A 20,629-nucleotide genomic window follows, 5' to 3' on the forward strand; every position below is an offset into this window, starting at 1 on the left:
TCGAAAATCTGGGACAATTCGTTTTTCTTTTAGGATTGTCTGGTGGAAAGCTCACATTTTAAGAAATCTTCAAATAACAATAAACAACGTAGTTTGCGGCTGGAAAAAAGTGTTTATTCAATGTGTGGTACATAATATGTTTATGTAATCTGATGTGTAAACATCAGGCGTTTGCTGATTGACACGTTTTTAAACGAGAGTGATGGACGCGGACGACGAGCCAGCCATGGCGTATTTCCTGCCTGATGGCATAGCGGACGACTCACCCCCGAAGCAAATGTGCGATTCATTCATTAGTGCCAACAATTACTACCATCTACCCTATCTTGCGCTTAATATTGATAATTGACCTTGTCATACGTGTTTAATGTGAAGTAGCCACACGAAGTCAAGCTTTGGACCCATTGGAGGCCGCAGCCCCGCTGCTTCCTCTAACCGATCGTCAGCTGCGTCATCGTTAAGCGCATCGGATGCTCTCCAATCATCTAAAGCCTCAAGCTCGAGGAACGACGTGGACTTTAGTAGCCTTAACGATCAGCCTTATCCGACGCTTCAGTTGTCGCATTTTGGCTCGGATAGTGGCCCTTCGTCCTCTTCTAGACTCTCGAATGCTCTTTTATCAGATCTAGGAGGAACAATCCATACACCACGAGCTCTTCGGGGCTTAGAAACTTCCGTGAGATCTGCGCCGAATTCTGGTACATCATCGGAACCTTTTAGTTCTGAATTGAATGACTCAACTGCTGTTGGAAGAGCTGGAGCTATTCGATCTCCTACATCCATATTTGGTCGAAAACTGGAGGTGGCTACAAACTTGTCGATGGAGGGGGATCATGGAGCGTCGAGACTTTATGAATGTCCAAAACCCCAACATCTGTATCAGGGGCGAGGAACGTCGACGTATATAGCTTCCAGGGAATCAACGCGGTCATTTGTATCTTCTTCAATGCAAACATGGCCATCATTGGGTGTGGCTCCGCCACGTCGAATTCTGCAGCGTCCACCAGGACTGAGCCCCCCTGGACTGCATAATTCCAACTTAACGGAAGGCAAAATATCGCAAAAAAGTATAAAAAGCCAAGATATGACGCAAAATCATGTTTCGGGCCCCCAGCTTGAATCTTTTCAGCGATTTTCAGCATCCCCGAAGTCCGGTGGAAGTGATCTATCTTCTTCTGGTAGAACATATTCGCAAGATAACGATGTTCAATATGATTCAAGTCTTTTTTCTAGAATGAGGCTCTCGATGGGAGTGATTCGTGATGACCTGGAACGTAAACGGGCCGACAAGCAAGGTATATCAAATTCGGATCTGTCTGAGCTCAACACGCGGTCGAACAATGCTACTATGTATTCTCGAAAGCTCGTCGATCTGGCGTCAACACTGGAGAACCAAATGCCGATGACTTCAAGTAAAACGAATGGGAAATCGACCTTAGCAACGCGTCGCATTCTTACAAAAGCTCGAGAAGATATATTGGCGATCGAAAGCCGCTCGGATTTGCGAGCAAAAGCTTTAGAATTTACAATGGATGCAAACAGATCGTTTTCTACTTCACATAAGGCTCCCATGATGGCTCGACAAACGACTTTCCCTGTTACCCGCGACTCATCCTCAGTGTATGAAAGCAAGTTTAACATTGATCAATCGAAGAGAATGTGGAGTGACGTTGGTTCATCAACTTTGAACGCTGGTGGCAACGGTAAAAAAGGTCTTTTGGACCAAAGTGAACATACTACCTCGATGATGACTGCTCCGCCAGGATTTGACAAACGAGGAAAGATCAATATGCGAGAGCACTGGACGGAAAACCATGATGATGTCAAGCTCCAAACTCGCAGTGGTCTTGTAGGAAGTTTTTCTAAAGCGAACGAAAAGCCAACTTTTCGCCGCCAGGTTTACCGCGAGAAGCAAACAAAGGAATCTGCGCACGAAAAAATGCTGCCTAAAGATGTTTCTGTACTTGCTGCGTCCCCACGTTTTGCACAAAGTTCGTCACAGAATAACAAATGGAGCAATGAAAGTCAAATGTCCAGCACATCCCGAAAAAAACGCTCTCAGAACCTTCTGAATAATGCGAAAAACAACTCTCTCTCTCAACCGATCGAAGCTGGCTTGGCAACTTCAAATCTTGAAAATGATAATGTTGCTGAAGCGATTCACGTGCACCCGAAATGGTGTAGTACAAATGACACTTCTGTGACAAACAACGGTGCTGCAAGCTCCTCTTCAGAGGAGGACACGGAAAGATTTTCGGCTCATGCAGAATCTTTGCTTGATCCAAGTAATGAAATGAATCACAAACCACTACCGTCTAGTGATTTACTAAAAGACAAGCAAATCTCAGTGGATTCTTCCACTGAGATGTTTCGAGAGGCTAATAAGAAAGCTTCGTTGTCCAATGATGTTTTGTCCCATAGTGATCGCTCCGTGTTGGACGCTGAACAAGCAAATTTAGCTGTTGACGAGGAATCTGCGTCCTCAGTAAAACCTCTGATCGTGTCCGAAAGCAGACGAGTTGCGTTAAATAATGAGGCGAATAGTCTTGATCTAAACCAACACTCCCGAACGGAAAGTTTTGACAAAAAACATGACCCGAAGGAGAACCGCAAAGATAAGCCAAAAAAAGAAAAGGCCGAAAAGAAAAAAATGAGTCGGAAGAAAGAAAAGCGTGGATTGACGAGTAATTCAAAGATTTCCGATGCTGCTCATGGTTCGGAAGCTCGAGATGATCTTTACGTTCCATTTACCTTGGTAGTTGGTAGGGTATTGCTCGATCTAGGATCAGCGGTAGCTTCTGCTGGACAGGTAGCTTTAAGTGGCATGTGGCGAAGTTATTGGCCTATTGGACGGCTGTCGCTCACTGGTATATTTGCTGCCATGTTTTCTTGCGTGTGGTCAATGCTGTTGTCAAGCTGTCGAAGAATTATGTCAGGATCACTCCATGGTATTTCGCTCTTTTTTCGAGTACATCGAGTTGCTTTCCGCGCGATCTTGACGCATCGCCACATCGGATTCTGCTTCTCATTTCTCTACGGATTTCCCATTCTTGTCCAGTATGTACTTCCATGGGCACCTCCTTGGGCGCCAGTGTGCCTTTGGTATGCCTTTTTGGTCCAACTTTTTTGCACAAATGGGTCCACGGCCATGGTTACAACCTTTCGAGTGATTTTGCCCCTCGTCTTCTTGGTCGAGGGCATCTCGCATCACAGTTTCCTTTTGGACTTGAATGGTATGTTTTGTTTACCTTATGTTTAATGTCGGGATAATTGATGTTTCTTTTCAGGGGCGGAGCTTTTGTTGACCTCTTTCATCATTTCGGCGCTGAAGATTAATAATTTATGCAGTCCAATTTTCTTTTTGTCACTAGCGATGCAGGTATGTTTATTTGCGATTTGTTATACACAAATGGCTGAGCTTACATTTACATTTGATTGTGACAGTGTTTACTCGCTGTATTCTTTGGGTCAGAGCTTCTTGTCCAGTGGTTTCAGCTGACCCTGGCGCTCTACTCTCTGTACGCTCTGGCTGCGACGGATGATGGATGGGTAGGACTTTATGCATGAGATTTTCGTGATGATGATGCTGAAGCCTTTCATTTTTTCTCCATTTACAGTTTGGAATGGGTGACGAAGAAGATGAGCTCTCCTGCAATCCCATGAACTTGCATCATTCTATTGCCGATTATAATCGCCATCAGGCGCCGCCAAGTGCTGCTTCAATCCAGAAAACAAAACGCCTAGGTCGTCGGGCGCTCGCCTATATTCGTGGACGAAAATTTCGCTAGGATACCACATTTCTTGAGTTTTCAGGATATTTCTTTCAACAATATATTTCTTTCTCTCTTTGTATTGCACCATAGGAAACTACCAGTCTGGGTACATTCATTTATTGAACAGCCAAAATAAAAATTTATTGCCTGATGATAGTAACAATTGGTGTTCGAAATTATGTGGTGATTGTCAAGTAATATTCATAAAATTGCCTGATGCTGTCTCGCATGATCTTTTTCTGTAAAAGCGGTAGCATAAGCACTCCGCTGCTGACACCACGTTTTTTCGTAAGATTGTGATGATTACTTTTGTCAAAACATGACCAATGTACCAGCTGCCAATCGCCTTTTTGACACCAAAGATTGAGCTAAGTTTGATGAGAAGGCCGTAATGGCGACGACTTCATTACTATGAAAAAGCCAATATTACGTGATAACAATACTTCATACTGTGCACAGGAACTATATCATGCTGTAAACTTTAATTGATTGTAACATTGCTTGTATATTTTTTGTATCGTTCAAATAATGACCTGTAGCGCAATTCATGTCTCGTTTTAAACTTGAGATTGATTAATCGACTACTTCGTTCACCTTCCAGCAAAATCCCTTAATTTTGTTTATTGAACTTGGAAAATACGTAAGTATCCAGGGACAACTGTTTTCTACTTCAGTTTCTTTGCACGACAATACCTCTGCGTGGAAAACTATGGAAGGCGCTGCCTATTAGATAAGACAGGAACGATTTTTGTTCAGTTTGACTAAATTTGCTTGAACAAATGAAGGCACCGCCAATGTGCTGCTCCGATATATCTATCTGACCTGAATCACGCAATGACGGTAAACGATCGCATTAAGGATTTAATCATTTAGCGACGGTAAAATCTTGACAGAAAACGTCAGTAAGCAGATGAAGCATACTTGTGTTAAGCGTGGACAATACATGTCAAGTCCTCTCGCATCGCGGCATCGCCTTTATGCATGCTTAAAATCTACTCATGTATGTAACTGTTCAGCTACCTGATAAATATATAGTAAATATATATTGGGTCAAGTATTCATCTATTAAAGCAAATATGCGTAAAAATAAATCTATAGTAACCATACTTGTTAAGAGCTAATAAGCATTAAATACACATCTATCGTACCGAATGTGTATTTTAATCGTTTCAGTAGGTAGCATCCATGCACTGGTCACTTCACAGCAAAATTCGACGATAGTCTTAATCAATTGACGACATAGCGGTAGATTCTCGAGAATGGAGAGTGCAGACCCCGAAAAAAGTCAAGGGATTGTGGCTGCGGTACGCTGCGCAGAGAAATGGCTGCGTCCAACATTATCTGCTTTGATTATATTTCTTCCAATCGAAGTCATTCGTTACCTAATAGTTATCCAATCAACACCCACACGTACGACAATGGTCGAGTCGGTTCCCATTACATTTCGGCAAAAAGGTTCAGACCTTCACTCATTAGGCATTCAACCGCGCACGCAGTATCCCTAATTGAGCCCCTAGATCAGTCTATTACAATGAGAGAGAGCCTTCCACGTACGCGCATGAGTATGTCAGTCCTGAACCAAGAAAACCCAAACGGGCGTGAATTACGGCTCTGGCTGCTATCAGCCTCAACGCACCACGGCGTGACGTATTACCGTATTGCCGGGCGCTTTACCTCAAGTGGTCAAACGTGGGAGGTGAGCCATCGATACTCGGAGTTTCTTAAGCTACGCGACCAGTTGGTCAAATTTCTGTCGTCGTCAACGGAAAAGTGTCCAGGTTGCCACAATTATTTACACTCCATCCAGCGCTTTTCATTTCCCAAGAAGCATCTTTTTGCATCCAGAGCTCCCCCCGTCGTTAATTATCGTGTCAAAGCTTTGCGCTCATTCATAAATTTGCTAGCTTCATGGGCCTTTTCAAAGACGCCCAAGTGTCCCACTTGTGGAGGGTACGCCTTTGAAGTCGTGCGCAACTTTGTATTGGAAGGTGACGACCTGTCTGCTGATACAAACATGAATTCAATCCGACAGTCTATGGCGGTCGAAGTCTTTGCGGAGCAGAATGTTTCCAGTTCAAGGGGTCAGAAGAATAGCTGGGCACAAAGCCCGATGAACCCCGATATAACACAAAGTATGTATGCCCAGCCGCGAGATCTAGACTTGACTTCGAGTGGGGCATCCCCTCTATATTCCCGAGAAAAGCGGCCGACGACAGATCGACAGTCGCTATTAAGGTCGGCGTCCCAGCAGTCAAGGACAACGCATCAACACCAAGCATTGATCGAGCAACGCCGTCAGCAAGAGTTGGATCCGTATGACGCTTTTAACGACTATTTGCCACAGAAGCAGTCAAAAGTAAGGAGGCCTTCGCAACAAAACATGGAGCAGAAAATTCAAAATGGAAAATTTTCGTCTAGGCCGTTGCAAGAGTCGATTGAAGACAAGAAACAGCGTCGAGTTCGCGAACAAGATGAGGTCAATGCGCTTCAACAAAAACTCGTGAAGCACCGCAGCGAACCGCAACTATCAGCTCAAAGCGAGCTGTCTGAAGTCACGAGTGCTTTTCAAAGACAGCTCTCGAGTGAAGATGCGGTGAGTAGCGACATGGTGAGCACTGAGGGGTTTCTGGCGAATGAAGGCGTGATAATCACTGAGAGCATTGATGAGAAGTCTACCAGTAGCGTGTGCTCGGATGATGACGAGCTTGAGCTTACTGGCGTGGTCATGGCGTCGCCCTTGGCAAGAAAGAAGGGTACCACGGACGATATGTTGGAGCTAGCTAGAGTTGCTTAATGTCTCGACCGCATGGCCTGACATGACCGTTTTGACATCAAGTATTAAATGATTTGTCGTTTCACTACAGGCGAGCATTTTTATTCTAGATGGTCATTTTGTGCTCCGAAACAACCACGGGCGAAAAATTCACATTCTTATCAAACGAAGACAACCTAATCTGACATTTACACTTGTAATCCGCAAGGAATCGTTAGCGCAAGAAGCGACAGCTCGCAAAGTGCCAATCGCCAATGCCATATCATCCCGCTCGTAAAAGTAAGTATGGCCTGCTTCATCTTTAAATGTTAATTTGCACCTGCACGTCAGTAATTTCTCTGTAAATGTGATAACGGTGACTCTACCACTTTCAGAGAGGCAGCGCTGTTTCTTGACAGCAATGAAAAATCAGAATAATGATTTGTTCTTCATTCCTCCCTGCCAGTGCAACGTCATTCAAACATTTCACCAATCCAAGTTCTTTATATATCTCGATTTTACGTCCGTCTCCATATCGGGACATTTTTTGTAATTGTAATGCGAAGTTAGTGTTGAAGGTCAACATATACATACCTACCTACCAACGGTTCGGCCATCTGTTATATGTATAAATTATTGCGATCGTAACAGCTGTTGCACATAGGTGGGACTTTAGACAAGTTACGCAACTTGGTCAACAAAGGTAGAAATATAACCAAACAATTCTTCATCCTCTACTTCACAAACTTAAACATTTACATTGTTAGTAGACCAAACATAATTACATGTATAACATATAGCTGATCTGTTTACAAGGGCGGTGCCGCTCGCATCATGGTTTCAATTATTTCGCTGGCAATATCATCTGCGTACTGGTGAATCGCACCATGGCCACCAATATCGAAGAATAGTGTGCGTACGTGTTCGCCGTTCAACTGTTCCTTCAACGCGATAGATTCAGCAGCTGGGATAACGTCATCCAACATGGCACTGACAATAAGGATAGGAAAGCCGGCGTTGTTCACGTTGCGTAGCCTCTCGTCGGACACAAAGTGTGTCTGGACGGCGGCAGTCTGACCCATTACACCACTAACACTTGGTTCAGGCCATTTCCTTAGCTGCAACTCGTACATGCGTGCAATTGCAGATCGTACACTTTCACCTGTTTCCACAATTATCGTCGAGTCGACCCACTCACTTGGAAACAGCGTATCCACCATACTGTTCGCCTTGGCAGTAACTGACTTGAACGAAAAAGTTTTACGGACCATAAGTCCGAGTGATCGGCCACTGGCCTTATATCTATCACGACTCGTCGACACTAGTGTCAATGAGCATACTCGTCGAAGATCAAGGAGTGCCAACTCCTGTGCGATCATGCCACCTAAACTATAGCAAAGCCACATTAGCCATCATTGCGTCAATAAAACTATCCAGAGCCGACTCACCTGCCACCAACAATATGCGCTGAACGCCAACCAATGTGATCCATCAATGCAAGAATATCCTCAGCCATAGTGCGTGTCGAGTACATGCCAAATGGCGCGTCTGTTCCACCAAAGCCGCGATTATCCATCACTAAAATGTTAAGACCCACTCCGCGCTGCTTCCGATTCCACTTGGTCAACAATACGTCGATGAAATGCGCCCACGTGTCCTTTGGCTGCATAAAGCCGGCGATAAGCACCACCTGTTCTGCACCTACGAACGGGTGCATTGATGGTAGCTCGATAATAGCATAGCTGACTGTAATGCCTGTGGAGATAACTGCTTCTTTAGCGACCCCATCACCGAAGTATTTAGGCGCTGCAAATAATGCCTCCACTTGACGCTGTGTATGGAGGCCTAAAGAGGACTTTATCTCGGGCTCAAAAGGCATTCAAGAAAGTTGTAGGTGGGTAAATTAAATTCGGATGTGACTGCGCATCTTTCCCTCATTGCCGCACGGTCATAAGACTACGAAATACTTGATGCAATTGCATTACAATATTTGACAAATAGTGGTACTTTCAATTATATCAAGATCTTTATGAGATCGGTAAGCAGCGAGAAAAATCAATAGTTGTCAATAACATTGGACAAGTATACAGCAATGCTTGTCATATGTTTATCCGAAATTGAGTTAGTAATCAATCACCTGATAGCATAATCCTTGACAAATTTGGTCTGTAGAGAAGTGATGCTTGCGAGACAAAGAAAAGGTCATGAACAGCGAAAACCTCCCTGCGTTTGCCGAGATTGGCTTCCATTCTGAGCGCCATCTTGCGGCGCTGCATTCGGTACCAATGCATTTCATAAATGACCGCATCCATAGGGCAAAACTGTCATCAGGACTGACGCTAGAATACTTCATAGAAAGCAGCGCGGGCGAACCCGATTCAGAAGACCTGCAACCAGAGCACGTCGTCATGGTTAGTGGGTTTAAAATGCCTAAAGAAAGCTGGGCACCTGTCATCGATATTTTGCTAGACAAGTGGAATATTCAGATGGGGGGTAAAAAGCTTTCTATTCTTACTTTCGACAATCGTGGTGTTGGTGGCAGCGATGCCCCGGTAACACGCTACACGACAAGTCAAATGGCCCAGGATACGCTGGAATTGATGGACTATGTAGGATGGAAATCGGCGCATGTCGTGGGAATCAGGTAATAAATAAACGTGTTTGGAAGCGCTGATGGACGTGGCTCTAACCTGTGGCACTCTGTTTCTAGCATGGGCGGTATGATTGCCATCGAGCTGGCAGCCTCGGCACCAAAGCGTGTGTGCTCGCTGTCGCTTTTGGTCACGACCCGTGGAGCATATTGGCCACATCCGAGTATGTGGAAACCATTATTGGGCTCGATGCTTGGCGGATCAACGCAATGTCTCATGGAGCTGCTATATCCTGCTTCGATTCTTGGTAAGCCTATTGACGGTCGTGACGGGCTTACAATACAGGAAGTCTTCACACAATACCATGCAACACCGCACTCTAAGAACGCATTACCTCCTCTGTATGCGGTAATCGCTCAAGGCATGGCGTGTTTAACACACTGGGTGTCAAACGAACGATTAAAAGAGGTGGCCAATTCCAAGTTTCCAATCCTCATCATCGGAAGCAAGCATGATATTATGATCCCACCCGAAAATTACGTAACCCTGACCGAATATTTAAAAGGCGAGCACGTGCACTCTTTATTTTTTGAAACGGGTGGACACGGAGTCTTTCTTCAATTCGTAGAAGAGGTTGCTGATGCTATTCAGCAAACGATTAAGCGCTCGCAGCTATTAACCAAAATAATCGGATAAAATTTTGATGGTTATTAAAGTGCCACTTTCACATGTTGCGTCTTTATGACCACAACGTATTGAGATTGCATCTATCAAAAAGTCGTCCCTATGGTAAAGAATAATTTTATTGAACACCTCAACATATATTACATTGATTTAAGTCTTCACAATTCATTGCACTATGTGAAACAAAGATGTCTACAAAGACCATCATTCCCTTTTCCACCAGCAAAGCTTGAATGAACATGGAGGACGAAAACTTTGTAGCCGACTCGGATGAAGATGAGCAGGAGTTTTTGGATGCACTAGCACAAGCGGAGGCGCGTCAGCGCCTCGAATCGGCTGCAGCTGCTCAGCAACAGCAGACCACAGATGAACATAAGGAGCAAGAACAAAAGCAGTATGATATAATTGTAAATGAGTCGCGGACAATTGGTGGACAGGAGAATGCTCAGGAAGAAAAATGTATCGGGATGAATGAAGATAGAAGTGAAGAGATAGATGATGAGCATGAAGACGACAAGAATGAGGAGAAAGAGAAAGCGCAAGGCGTGGAGCAAGCTGACGACGTGCTGAAAGTGGGCACGGTGGTGGAAGTGGAATCTCGAACATGGCCTGGCATCAATAAGCAGGGAGGTGCGGGTCGTGTTACCCATGTTTATAGAGAGACGTTGAAGGAAGGAGAAGCAGAGGAGATTTTCTACGACGTGCGCTATGTGCTAGGCGGCTTCGAGAGACATATCGAGCGTGAGTATGTCCATTCATCGAAGCTTTTAAAGAAGCAGTCAAATCGTGAAAAAGTTAGTCGAGAGTATTATCACGGTATGTCAAATCATTACTACGCTGTCGCAAGAATGTTGACAAAAAGCTGTGTCAGCAGACGATTATATTAATGAGCCACATCTACGAAAGCAAAGAGAAGCTGAGAGGAAGCGTAAGCAGCTGATGACACATCCCGAACAGCTCCAAATGCATATTTTGCGTCGTAAAAAAAGAAAGCCTTCACATGTTCCGTCTCGGGTCGAAGAGATGTCTGACTCACGAAATGAAGCTTTATCATCAAGCGATGACGAAGGGAAAGGAGATAGCTCTACTGCTAACGATGACGCCGTTGTATTAACACAAAACCGCAGAATCTCGCAAATGATTTCACATCGTAACATCGAACAAACCGCCCGCGACGCACTAGAATCTCCTGCGAGGCAGTCAGGAAAAACCCAGCGTTGGAGATATCGAATTCTGGACAGTAGTGACGAAGATAGCAGTCGAAGTGGGAATACAGGTGATTTTTCAAGCTCGGATACAGGCCAAACTGACCTCTTGGACTCCGATAGCGTGTATTCGCTTGTGGCAGGGGGCGATGCACAAAGCAATCGTAACAATCGACACCGACACCGGAGAAAAAAGATTATTAATGTAAAGCGTCGGCGCTTTGTTGGAGGATACGAACACAATGAGGACGACGCTGATGGCAGGTTTATTCAACCAGAAGGAAATCCTGATGAATTGCCCGACGATGTCATCCGAGTAACAGGCCTTCGGCTTGAGACTACTCGAGACGGCTTGATGAACCAATTGAATGAGGTGTTCGTTCAGCAGAAGAACAATATCGCCGCCTTTCATGAAAAGCAGAAAACGATGGATCAGAAAATAAAAACGTTATCAGAGATGCATTTGAGCGATCTTCTTGTTCTATATCGTGAGGTAATTCTGGTGATTTTAAGTTAGTATGGCCATAAAACTAGTCTAACATCCACCTTGAGCTCAGATAGTTGATCTGGAAGAAAATTTTTTGACGAAGACTTTAGTAAATGCTGGTGAAGATGCGATGGATATGATCGCTAGAAAGCTAGACCACTGTGGCAATCTGGTATGTATTTTGATTACCAATCTTTTCGTTTGTGGTTTCTGAATTTTGTATACGCGCATTTAGCCAGCTTCCTTTGAGCAATTAGATCGCGACATCGATGACTGTAGGGAAGAGCTAAAAGAGTGTTCTCATTGGGTACACACTGTCAGGGATACTCTGGAGGATGCGCTGAGTCAGCGAAATGCGCTTGAACCGCTTCAGCACGTAGATTTGGCTGAATACTCATCAGACAGCAGCTATTCTATCGACAATAACAATACTGGAAATTATTTAAGTGGTATGACCGGTGGTGATGAAATTACGGACACTGAGAAGATTAGAAAAGAAGAAGGTATAAATGCCACGAAAAAACAGCAACAACAACGTGACTCGGTGTCAGAAATCGAAGCACGTAGATTAAAAGCAAAAAGTCGTAGCTGCAGACAAAGAACAGCCCGAAGTACTACATTGAATGACTACTTTCATCAAAACGAATCAAGTAATTGCCTCACATCTAATTTGAGGCTTTCTGGAAAACAAAAAAAGGTTGTTTCGTCCGATCCTCGGTGGGCTTGGATCAAACTTGCTCGAAGGAAGCAGCAGCAAGCTAAAAAAGGCATCCAGAATCAACCCTCGTGGACTTCATCGGTCGGCCTATCTGGTGAAAATTTCAGTGTCCGCACGATCCGGGACGTACGATCGACACGCGTGATTAGTCGAGACGACAGCACTTTCGTTCAAGCGCAGCGAATGCATTTTCGCAATAAGCGCTTTAGTGCTCTGCCGAAGCAGTGGCGATCACGTGAGTCTTTTGTTGCTGTATCTGCATCACCCAGCGGCCCTACCTCTACTTTTGCTGCTTACCCAGCTGGCATCTCATTTAACGACACTTCTTTTGAAAAGAGACTGCAACCCGCAAAGACTGTCACCGTGCCAAGCAAGAGCGCAGTAGATTGGGAGGGTATTTTTGAAGTCGTAATGAATGACATATCAGATGGTGAAAACGGCAATGACACTTATGAATTCACGGGGCAAGAAGTACTTTGGACTTTTGGTCATCGAGTATTCGACCCAATGATTTTAGCTCACCTTTCTTCTGTTGATGAATGTGATTTTAAAGACCTGGAAAATATTGAAGACGTTGTTAAAAGACAAACATCTCGCCTTCGACAACGGTTGAATGATCTCAGGTTTCAAGAAAACGCATTTATGGAATTACTGTCAAAAGGTTGCCTGGATATTAGCGATGAAGAGAAGTATGCAATTACACCCCAATGGTTGACATTAGTATCTCTTGAAGAGGCCTATCACAAGGCGATAGCTAGTCTAGTAGCTCAATTGTTGCAGGCTTCGAAACAACTTCTCAATGTAAACCTTCCAAGCTGCCTTCCAATTATTTGGGAACAAATTACCGCACTTGTCCGACAGCTCCCTGACTGTAATGCCATGTTCAATGGGTGTGAAGCGTACTTGTTTTTCTTTGAGGTGGCATCCAGAGATGCAACAACAACTCCTCTTCTGACAGCTGTCTTGCGTACGTATTGGTATTGTCTTGATTTGCTCGTAGCTCTCCAATCAATGCTTCATATACAGCACACGCAAAAAATTGAGAATGTGAGCCTTACAGCACTGCCAGTAAACAGGATCATTTTGGCCGTCGTGCTCTTTTTATTTGATTTGCATGTTCATCTCCCGTCATCCCACCGTTTGGATAAGAGGTCTGATGGTATGCTTATTGGTTCATCGCCAGCATTATCATTATGGATGCTGGTTCGTGACTGCAGCATGAGTTCTGCTGAAGCCGATAAATCTGACCATGATTCACTTATTGCGAAAGAAAAGCACGTATGGACATTGCTGCAAGTTGTTTATCGCCAGCGTTATTGGGATAGGCTAGCTCAGTATTTCGTCCAAAGTGAATCGTGTGGCGGATATCTACGTGATTTAGAGCCAAGTATTGCAGATGCTAAGACTAGAGATGCATGTGACGAGATGTTTGAAAGTCAGCTCCTGTCACTGGAAACTGCGTGGAAGTTAGTCGCTATTTTAGCCCAAATTTATGCGGTCTCTGATAGCGACAAACACGAAGAAGCTGTGTAAGTGCCCTGCACTCATTTTTGTTTTGTTTTGCTAACAGGTATCATAATTATTTTACCTTTAACACGGCAGATGTGATGCCAAATGGGCCGTTGTCAAAGAACTTCTCCAGCCGGACAATCCTGATTTTCTTCCTTTCAACCTACCCCGCAATCATGAAATTTTTTTACAGATCGACTTTTGTCGAGGCGCCAGTGAGTTAGTGCTACTTAAATATGTTAGTTTCACTAAGAAAGTTCTGTCATTTTCTTTCACCAACAGCAACTTACAAACGGCATGTGTTAAGGCGAGTCATGACATTTTCAAGGCGTTGGCGTTCTTCCAAAGGTTCGTTTGCTAATCGTTCCCCTTCGATTGTAGGCTTATTCAATGATAACGCATTGTTGGCCTCTTAGATATCGTCGTACATCTTTTGCGCCAACTATGGGGGAACGATGAGCCTTACCAACCAGGTGCCGTCATCCAAATCCCTCGATTGTTTAAAGAGTATATCAGTCAATGTAGAAAGCTCGGAAATTCAAAATCACGGCTTGCCGCGTTTGCTGAGGCGAATGATGCTGACGGCGACTCAACAACTGCTTTGTGCAAAATTATTTGGGTGATGTGTCATTTGTCTATATCAGTATATAAAAAATCTAAATAAGCGATTAAATTTCGTGACAGATTCAACTTCTAAAGCTGGAAAAGCGAGTTCATCGTAGTCGCTTCCGTCGCGCTGTTCTTAGTGCGATTCCAGGTGATTCGAGCAGTAGACAGGTACCTGAACCTGCAAATTCAGTCTTCACGTCGCAAGACTCGTTTAAAACGCCAAAAACAGAATGGTGCTGGGATACGAATGATATTCCAGAAAAGATAGTGGCAGTCAAACCATCTAAGGTATCAGGGCAGCTACCGTCTATGAAGTCGAGACTCGGAAACGTTTGTTACTACAGTTCCCTTTTGTGCACAATAACGGCTTAAATTTTTTTTGGTTTTGCGTTGTAGGAGCGAACGGGAATAGCACTTCTACTTGTATTTGCAGTTGTTGAAGTATGTTCGGAGTGTGGTGACGAAGAGTACTTTTCGGTCAAGCGGCACGATAAAGACGTCAGATATATGGAGCGAGAGGTAGAGTTTTATTGCAAGGAATTTCTACGGTGGACCTCGAAGAAACCTGAATATGACCTTCTCGTGGCACAAGCCTTATTCACGCTTGGCGCCTTGCTTCTAGAAAAAAATTCGTCTGAATTTTCTACAGTATTTTGGGCACTCAATGACAAACTTGAGTCATCCATGAATAATATGCAGGGCCACTCCGTCGGATCATCAACACCAAAGCAGCAACTTGACCAGAAAGCGAGTACCTTGTCTACTTTTCAGCAAGAACGCCGAGGTACGACCGTTATTCAATGTCATTGTGTGTCACTGACAGTGTAAAGTGTTTAGGGGCTGCAATGGCATCTCTGTATCACATGCGCGATCTGATAATTAAGATGCTTCAAATGCCATCATCGGGCATAGGAAGTGGGTCTGCATTTGGGCTTGCAGTGTTAAAAAGTCTTGAACACGTATTTGGCACCGGAATGGAGGCATTCTTGAATTTGGCAACTCACCAAAGATTTGTTGCGATCGCTGATTTAAAAGTTGCGCTGGATATATTTCAGCTATTACTTCCTATAGCCTCAGATGAGCCAAAGCAATGTTTGACTCTTTCATCATCTCAGGGTGCATATGACGATAGTTTTGATGATGCGTTGGCGATGCTTGATATGGATGTAATGCTTGAGAAACGCAACTCTGGATCGACTTTTACATGGACTGTTATGGAGTGCAGAACCAAAGCTATACAACTGGTTACAAACAATTTGCGAGTGGCCATTCAGCACCTCGTACTGAACTACCCTACAAATGGCACTCCTACGTTTGAAGAACTTTATTCACTCGATCTGCTTGGCTTGATAATTGCTACGTGCAACGTCCAGTTCTTTTGGGATAACTTGACTTCCACTTCTGCAAAATCCAGAAATCTTGCACCACGAGTGCTAGGTGCTGCACTGAAGTATACCGCTGATAAAGACTGGCTAAGAAAAGTCTTTTTGAGAGAATCTGGAGCAGAACAACATCTTGCCATTGCGTGGCTGTTGGGAACACTAGATGCTGCAACACTAAAAAAGAAACCACTTTTGTTCAGATTGGAAGAGATACCTTCCAGTATACTTAAGACTAATTCCCAGGAAACAATGATACAAAATCAGGGTTGTGTCAACGACTCCGACTACTGGTTAATGCTGACTGACGGAATAATTTACAATCTGCTCCGCAGTGATTCGTGGGGAGTAGAATTAATGAATTCGCATGTACTTAAGCTGTTACGTGAGGTGGCATCGATATGTAATTTTTGCACCTTTATCAGAGCAGACAAAGCAAGCCTTGACGACTCCGCAACGTTGTACGATCTTCATTTGGATATTTTCCGGGCATTCTGTAAAGCCGCTAGCAACATTTGGAGATCTTATGCTTCTACTTTCTCGAACAATTGGCCCGAAATGAATCAATTCCGCACAAAAATGGTGCATCCTTCAAAGGGAATCTTTGTTTCATTTCTCGAGTAAGTCTTTGAGTTTTTTTTGACAGAGCGTTTGTTTTGAAAGGACTTCTGTCATATACACAGGGCCTATAAATTGAATTTTCGGCGAGCCTGTTGCGAGATTGACCACTGGAATCACAACTGGCATAAATTTGCCGAATTATTCCTTCGCCAGGCTGGAGTAAATGTAGTACAGGGACTTTCATACCACGAAGTGGATGACTCAATCAAAACATTTGATGAGAGACTTACAGGACTGACTACGATGTTCCGATTCATGTATCAATGCATGGATGCATTTTTGTTTTACTGCGGTGAGATGGCAATTGGGGAAACTAATCTTTTTTTTAGCGCGATGGAATTATTATTTCGTCAAGTAAATTGTGCTGAGCATCCTCAAGCCATCAAGAGATTGGAGGATCAAAGACGACGAATGGGGCGAGAAGGAGGGCGGAGTATCAACAATGACCTTCGTAAAGGGTTTTGCTCATCTTCTATGAGATTTGTTGACAGTGTCCAGTTGTTTTTTGCTCTTCAAAAGTACCCCAGTTTACTGCATTGGTTCGCACAGGTACGCACCGTTCTAGATAAACGCATCTACATATTAGAACCACTTGTCGTTCATCAAGAACTTTGATTGATGATGAATGTACTGTAGACTTCAGAAATCTATCAGACTTTCGAAAATGGGTGGCGATTCTCCCCCTTGAGGACGCTCCTTGTGAACAGTTTAGATCCAGATGGACCTCTAGGCATTCACAGCTATTATCCAGAAGACGAAACTTCCAACGATTTTGACGTGCAGGCAGTGCGCCGAGAAGCTTTCTACTTATCGTGTGGCGTATTCAGCTGTAGGTGCACGAGATCCTTCGAGCACTCGCGAGATAAACCTGTTGCAGTGACTTGTAAACGTCTCCAGCATCTTCGAAAATTTATCTTGAACGATTTTATGAGGGAGACACTCTCGTTTGTTATCCAAAGCGATGCTTCTTCATTGCTAGAGACTTTTGCCCCCTTGATCCAGTTTATGCGTGCTGTTCTTCACCACGCCAACCTGAATACTGAAAGTGTGATTACAATCCAAGAAAATGAACCTCGTGCTGCAGATGACGTAAACAGCTTTGACTTCCGGCTTGATGAACTATATCCGTGCCTAGAATGGATAGTCGAATGCATGATCAAGCTCGTACCCGGCGAAGAAGCTGTCCATAATGCTATCTGGTACGTTGCTGGCAATGTCGATATAATTTTCGACTTTAAATTACTCATGGTGCATGTAGCTGTGTTTTGTTGATCGAGCTGTGCGGAATCATGAGCGAAGCGATCAAATTCAGCGACAGACGACCAATGCTTGAGCTTATCGACCTGGTTGAGCTCGTGCTCAGTTATCTCAAGACCATTTACATGGCATTGTCCAAGCGTACAACGGCTGTAATTGACACGTTGTTTGTAAGCAATCTCCTAAGGCCACTGCCAGTGGTGCTAAGCACGTACCGGTTCTCTACTTCGGCTTTCCTGGACATTGCGGTGGACGACAATCAGATTTTGAGCCGCGAATGGGAAGCATACGGTGTCAGCTTAGCACGGGCTACAACAGATCTCCTCGCTGCGATCAGCCGTGTTGTCCAGTACTGCAAAGATTCTCCTGACGAACGACTGCGAAGTCTCACGATAAGTTTGTCTTCATAGCCGACTGTGGCTGGCATCGTGTCGAACGCTAATTACCTGACAGAGATTCAATCGGCCAGACTGGCTCAAACAATTATACGCTTGCGACTTTAAAGAAGTAATTCAGCTTGCATGCGCCCAATCTGAAGTATGATCTTGTCGGTACTTCCAAGCAGCTCTCCCGAGCAGTTTGGCTTCACCGAAGGCACAGAGTCAAAACGGAGACTTGCAACTTGATCAATAATCTCGTAGCGGTTTTGAACGCTCGTGCTTCGTAGGCAAAGAGAGCCACAAAGGCTTCGTGGGTTCGTAGCAAGATCGTGACACCCAAAAGCACGATTGGTGACATCATTACTAGTTCTATCGAAAAAAAAGCACGAGCCTTGAGAGCTCGCGTCAGCAAATCCGTCGTTTGGATTATGATATCAGGTTAAGTTCCATAAGCGTGCTTAAGCTATCTGCGTTAGAGAAATTGCGAAGTGTGGGCGATCTACAATGAATAACATGAATCTTGCGATCCATGACAGTCTTCAACAAGTTACTGGGACAGCCGTCGGTCCGGTTGCTGGTCGTTCCACGTATAAAAAACTCACGACCATGATTTTGGAAAGGCCATCAACTAGCTCTTTGATAAATGAAAGTAGCAAGGCAATTTCGAGTCGAAGTGCTGCTCATACTACTCAGCCAGATCAAAATCGTCTTTCATCGTTGACAAATGTACATTCTGTCTGATGACTTTAGCCGTAAATATCTCTATCACGCAGAAATCTGGGTTCTATATCGAGCACGAATTGCAGCATTTCAGATGAAGCGTAAACTCGTATGCAAGTATCAAAGCCCGCCAGTACTCTCCCATTGTTACAATTCGCATACAAAGATACAAAGAAGAAAAAGCTGTAGCTTTTGAGGCGCTCGCATCATTGTTAGTGCTATGGCAGAAATAAAATGTCCTAGAGCACATCAAGAATACTAGCAAGCCAAACTTAGCAACAATTGTAGTAAGCAACAAAACGTGTTGACTGCTTTTAATCGAATAATCTGCAAAGTAAAGATGCACGACCCGGAGCAATGGTCCCACTTCTAGCAGTTTTGTCAGTGGAGCGTCGTGTATTTGCGAGATAGAAGTACACCTCATCACGAATAGCAAGTTTACGGGCCATGGCCGACACAAGTCCCTTCAAATACTCGATAAGCTTGTTTGCCGCTTGCTGTTAGTCATCCACTTCGCTTTACTTCATCTCTTTACCTTGTCTAGAGCGACATTTCGAATCACAAAACAGGTGGAGGTTATTTCGACGACTTTCTATCTACATCTGACTGCCCTAGGAACACGGTTTCTCATATGCTTATACTTCCAGCGCCACGTTTGTTTCCATCTAAAGTAAAATTTGCTGCAGCGTTTCAATTCGATCCAACATTTCAAGTGGCTTTGCTTCCTGACAACTTCTACATATTAACAAGGCATTTGCGCCTACAGCCTTTGCAGCCTCGTAATCTTTGATCAAGTGATCGCCCACATGCAAAAATTTGCTTGTTTTCACATCTCCATCTTCATGTTGTAGCTTCTGGAATGTCGAATAGAAAATTGATGCGTGTGGTTTCATTTGGGGTTGGCCAAAAGACGTTGTGACAACGTTAAAAAAACTTCGTAGTCCAAGTTCGATTAGAAGTGGCTCCAGTCTTTCGTCAAAATTTGAAATGACACCAATAGATACACCGGATGTCTGCAGTTTCTCGAGCGTTGGACGCACGTCGTCAAACACCTTCCAGGCCTCTGGACGGGCAAAATGAGCATAAAGTTGGTTGGTAAATCGCTCACTTTGCTCTGCATTAACTTTAATGCAGTCAGCCACTCCAACGCGTTTCATTAAATTTAGTACAAGTTCACGCCACCATGAGAAAGCAGACGTCGCTACACCGTTTGATCCAAAGTTCGGACGGAGGCGTGATTGGAAGCTAAACTCGGCTGGAAATTGTGACGTAAGTGCGGCGGCTAGTGCGGCGCGGCGCGACGAAGAGAATGACTGATCTGATGCTGCCTCCCAAAAGCGAAGATAAGTTTGTCCTGGAGATTCTGCTAGACGGATAAGCGTGCCAGTCGCATCTAATGTGACATAATGCCACGCACGACGAGTTTTCATGCTTGTAAAGGATATTTCAATATCTTTTTATTTAAAAATAACACAAATAAAATGAAATACGAGAATATTGTAATAGAGTTCACAGCAGTGACTTGGTGATCACGCTTCTTGGCAGTCTCAGTGGGTCTTACTCGTTTCTTATCACGGCGCTGGAGTCAAGACTGGACTCGCTGTCGTGGGAGCTAGTGACGTCTCGGCTTCTACACGAGGATATGAAGCGTATGAAACAAGGTGGCGGTATCGAGTGATTCGCGCACGGACAAGGTCAAGCGTTTGTTTCAACAGACATTGGAAGACGCAAAGGCGACAAGCGCCAGTAAAAACGAATGGTCCTAGTTACTACTGTGTGGAACATGGACATTGGATTGCCAAGTGTCCCACGCATACTCGCGAGAATGCCGAACGACAACGACCGCAGCGTGCGAGTATTGCGCAGAATAACGATGATTCTGGCAACTACTTATTTTTGGTTGGTGATGCTGCGTGTGCTGCCAAGTCAAGCTGTGTGTGGTTG

At 44.3% G+C, this 20,629-nt stretch overlaps 6 protein-coding genes across 6 annotated transcripts; 4 read left to right on the forward strand and 2 right to left on the reverse strand.

The window, feature by feature from the left end:
* Window positions 1–202: 202 nt before the first annotated feature.
* PHALS_04086 (uncharacterized protein) lies at window positions 203–3,788 on the forward strand (the record flags this gene model as incomplete). Its single annotated transcript, XM_024722088.1, has 5 exons — window positions 203–279; window positions 379–3,233; window positions 3,288–3,379; window positions 3,445–3,549; window positions 3,618–3,788. 5 exons carry the CDS (start codon window positions 203–205, stop codon window positions 3,786–3,788), a joined length of 3,300 nt encoding a protein of 1,099 aa, XP_024573200.1.
* A 1,516-nt stretch (window positions 3,789–5,304) lies between these two features.
* PHALS_04087 (hypothetical protein F443_11938) lies at window positions 5,305–6,567 on the forward strand (the record flags this gene model as incomplete). The annotated part of the gene is made up of 1 exon (XM_024722089.1): window positions 5,305–6,567. One exon carries the CDS (start codon window positions 5,305–5,307, stop codon window positions 6,565–6,567), a length of 1,263 nt encoding a protein of 420 aa, XP_024573201.1.
* Window positions 6,568–7,334: 767 nt separating this feature from the next.
* On the reverse strand, window positions 7,335–8,404 carry PHALS_04088 (serine protease family; the record flags this gene model as incomplete). Its single annotated transcript, XM_024722090.1, has 2 exons — window positions 7,335–7,914; window positions 7,974–8,404. The coding sequence occupies 2 exons, from the start codon at window positions 8,402–8,404 to the stop codon at window positions 7,335–7,337; spliced, it is 1,011 nt and encodes a 336-aa protein (XP_024573202.1).
* A 325-nt stretch (window positions 8,405–8,729) lies between these two features.
* On the forward strand, window positions 8,730–9,812 carry PHALS_04089 (serine protease family; the record flags this gene model as incomplete). The annotated part of the gene is made up of 4 exons (XM_024722091.1): window positions 8,730–8,804; window positions 8,881–8,936; window positions 9,068–9,169; window positions 9,236–9,812. The coding sequence occupies 4 exons, from the start codon at window positions 8,730–8,732 to the stop codon at window positions 9,810–9,812; spliced, it is 810 nt and encodes a 269-aa protein (XP_024573203.1).
* A 227-nt stretch (window positions 9,813–10,039) lies between these two features.
* On the forward strand, window positions 10,040–17,995 carry PHALS_04090 (uncharacterized protein; the record flags this gene model as incomplete). The annotated part of the gene is made up of 14 exons (XM_024722093.1): window positions 10,040–10,616; window positions 10,675–11,498; window positions 11,563–11,664; window positions 11,728–13,739; window positions 13,813–13,934; window positions 14,002–14,067; window positions 14,136–14,338; window positions 14,419–14,658; window positions 14,725–15,112; window positions 15,166–16,327; window positions 16,391–16,585; window positions 16,658–16,877; window positions 16,965–17,527; window positions 17,587–17,995. The coding sequence occupies 14 exons, from the start codon at window positions 10,040–10,042 to the stop codon at window positions 17,993–17,995; spliced, it is 7,083 nt and encodes a 2,360-aa protein (XP_024573204.1).
* Window positions 17,996–19,350: 1,355 nt separating this feature from the next.
* Window positions 19,351–20,115, reverse strand: PHALS_04091 (had-superfamily hydrolase; the record flags this gene model as incomplete). The annotated part of the gene is made up of 1 exon (XM_024722094.1): window positions 19,351–20,115. One exon carries the CDS (start codon window positions 20,113–20,115, stop codon window positions 19,351–19,353), a length of 765 nt encoding a protein of 254 aa, XP_024573205.1.
* Between the last annotated feature and the right edge of the window lie 514 nt (window positions 20,116–20,629).

Source organism: Plasmopara halstedii (assembly GCF_900000015.1).
Source record: "Plasmopara halstedii genome assembly, contig: Scaffold_253, whole genome shotgun sequence".
Lineage (NCBI taxonomy): Eukaryota > Oomycota > Peronosporomycetes > Peronosporales > Peronosporaceae > Plasmopara > Plasmopara halstedii.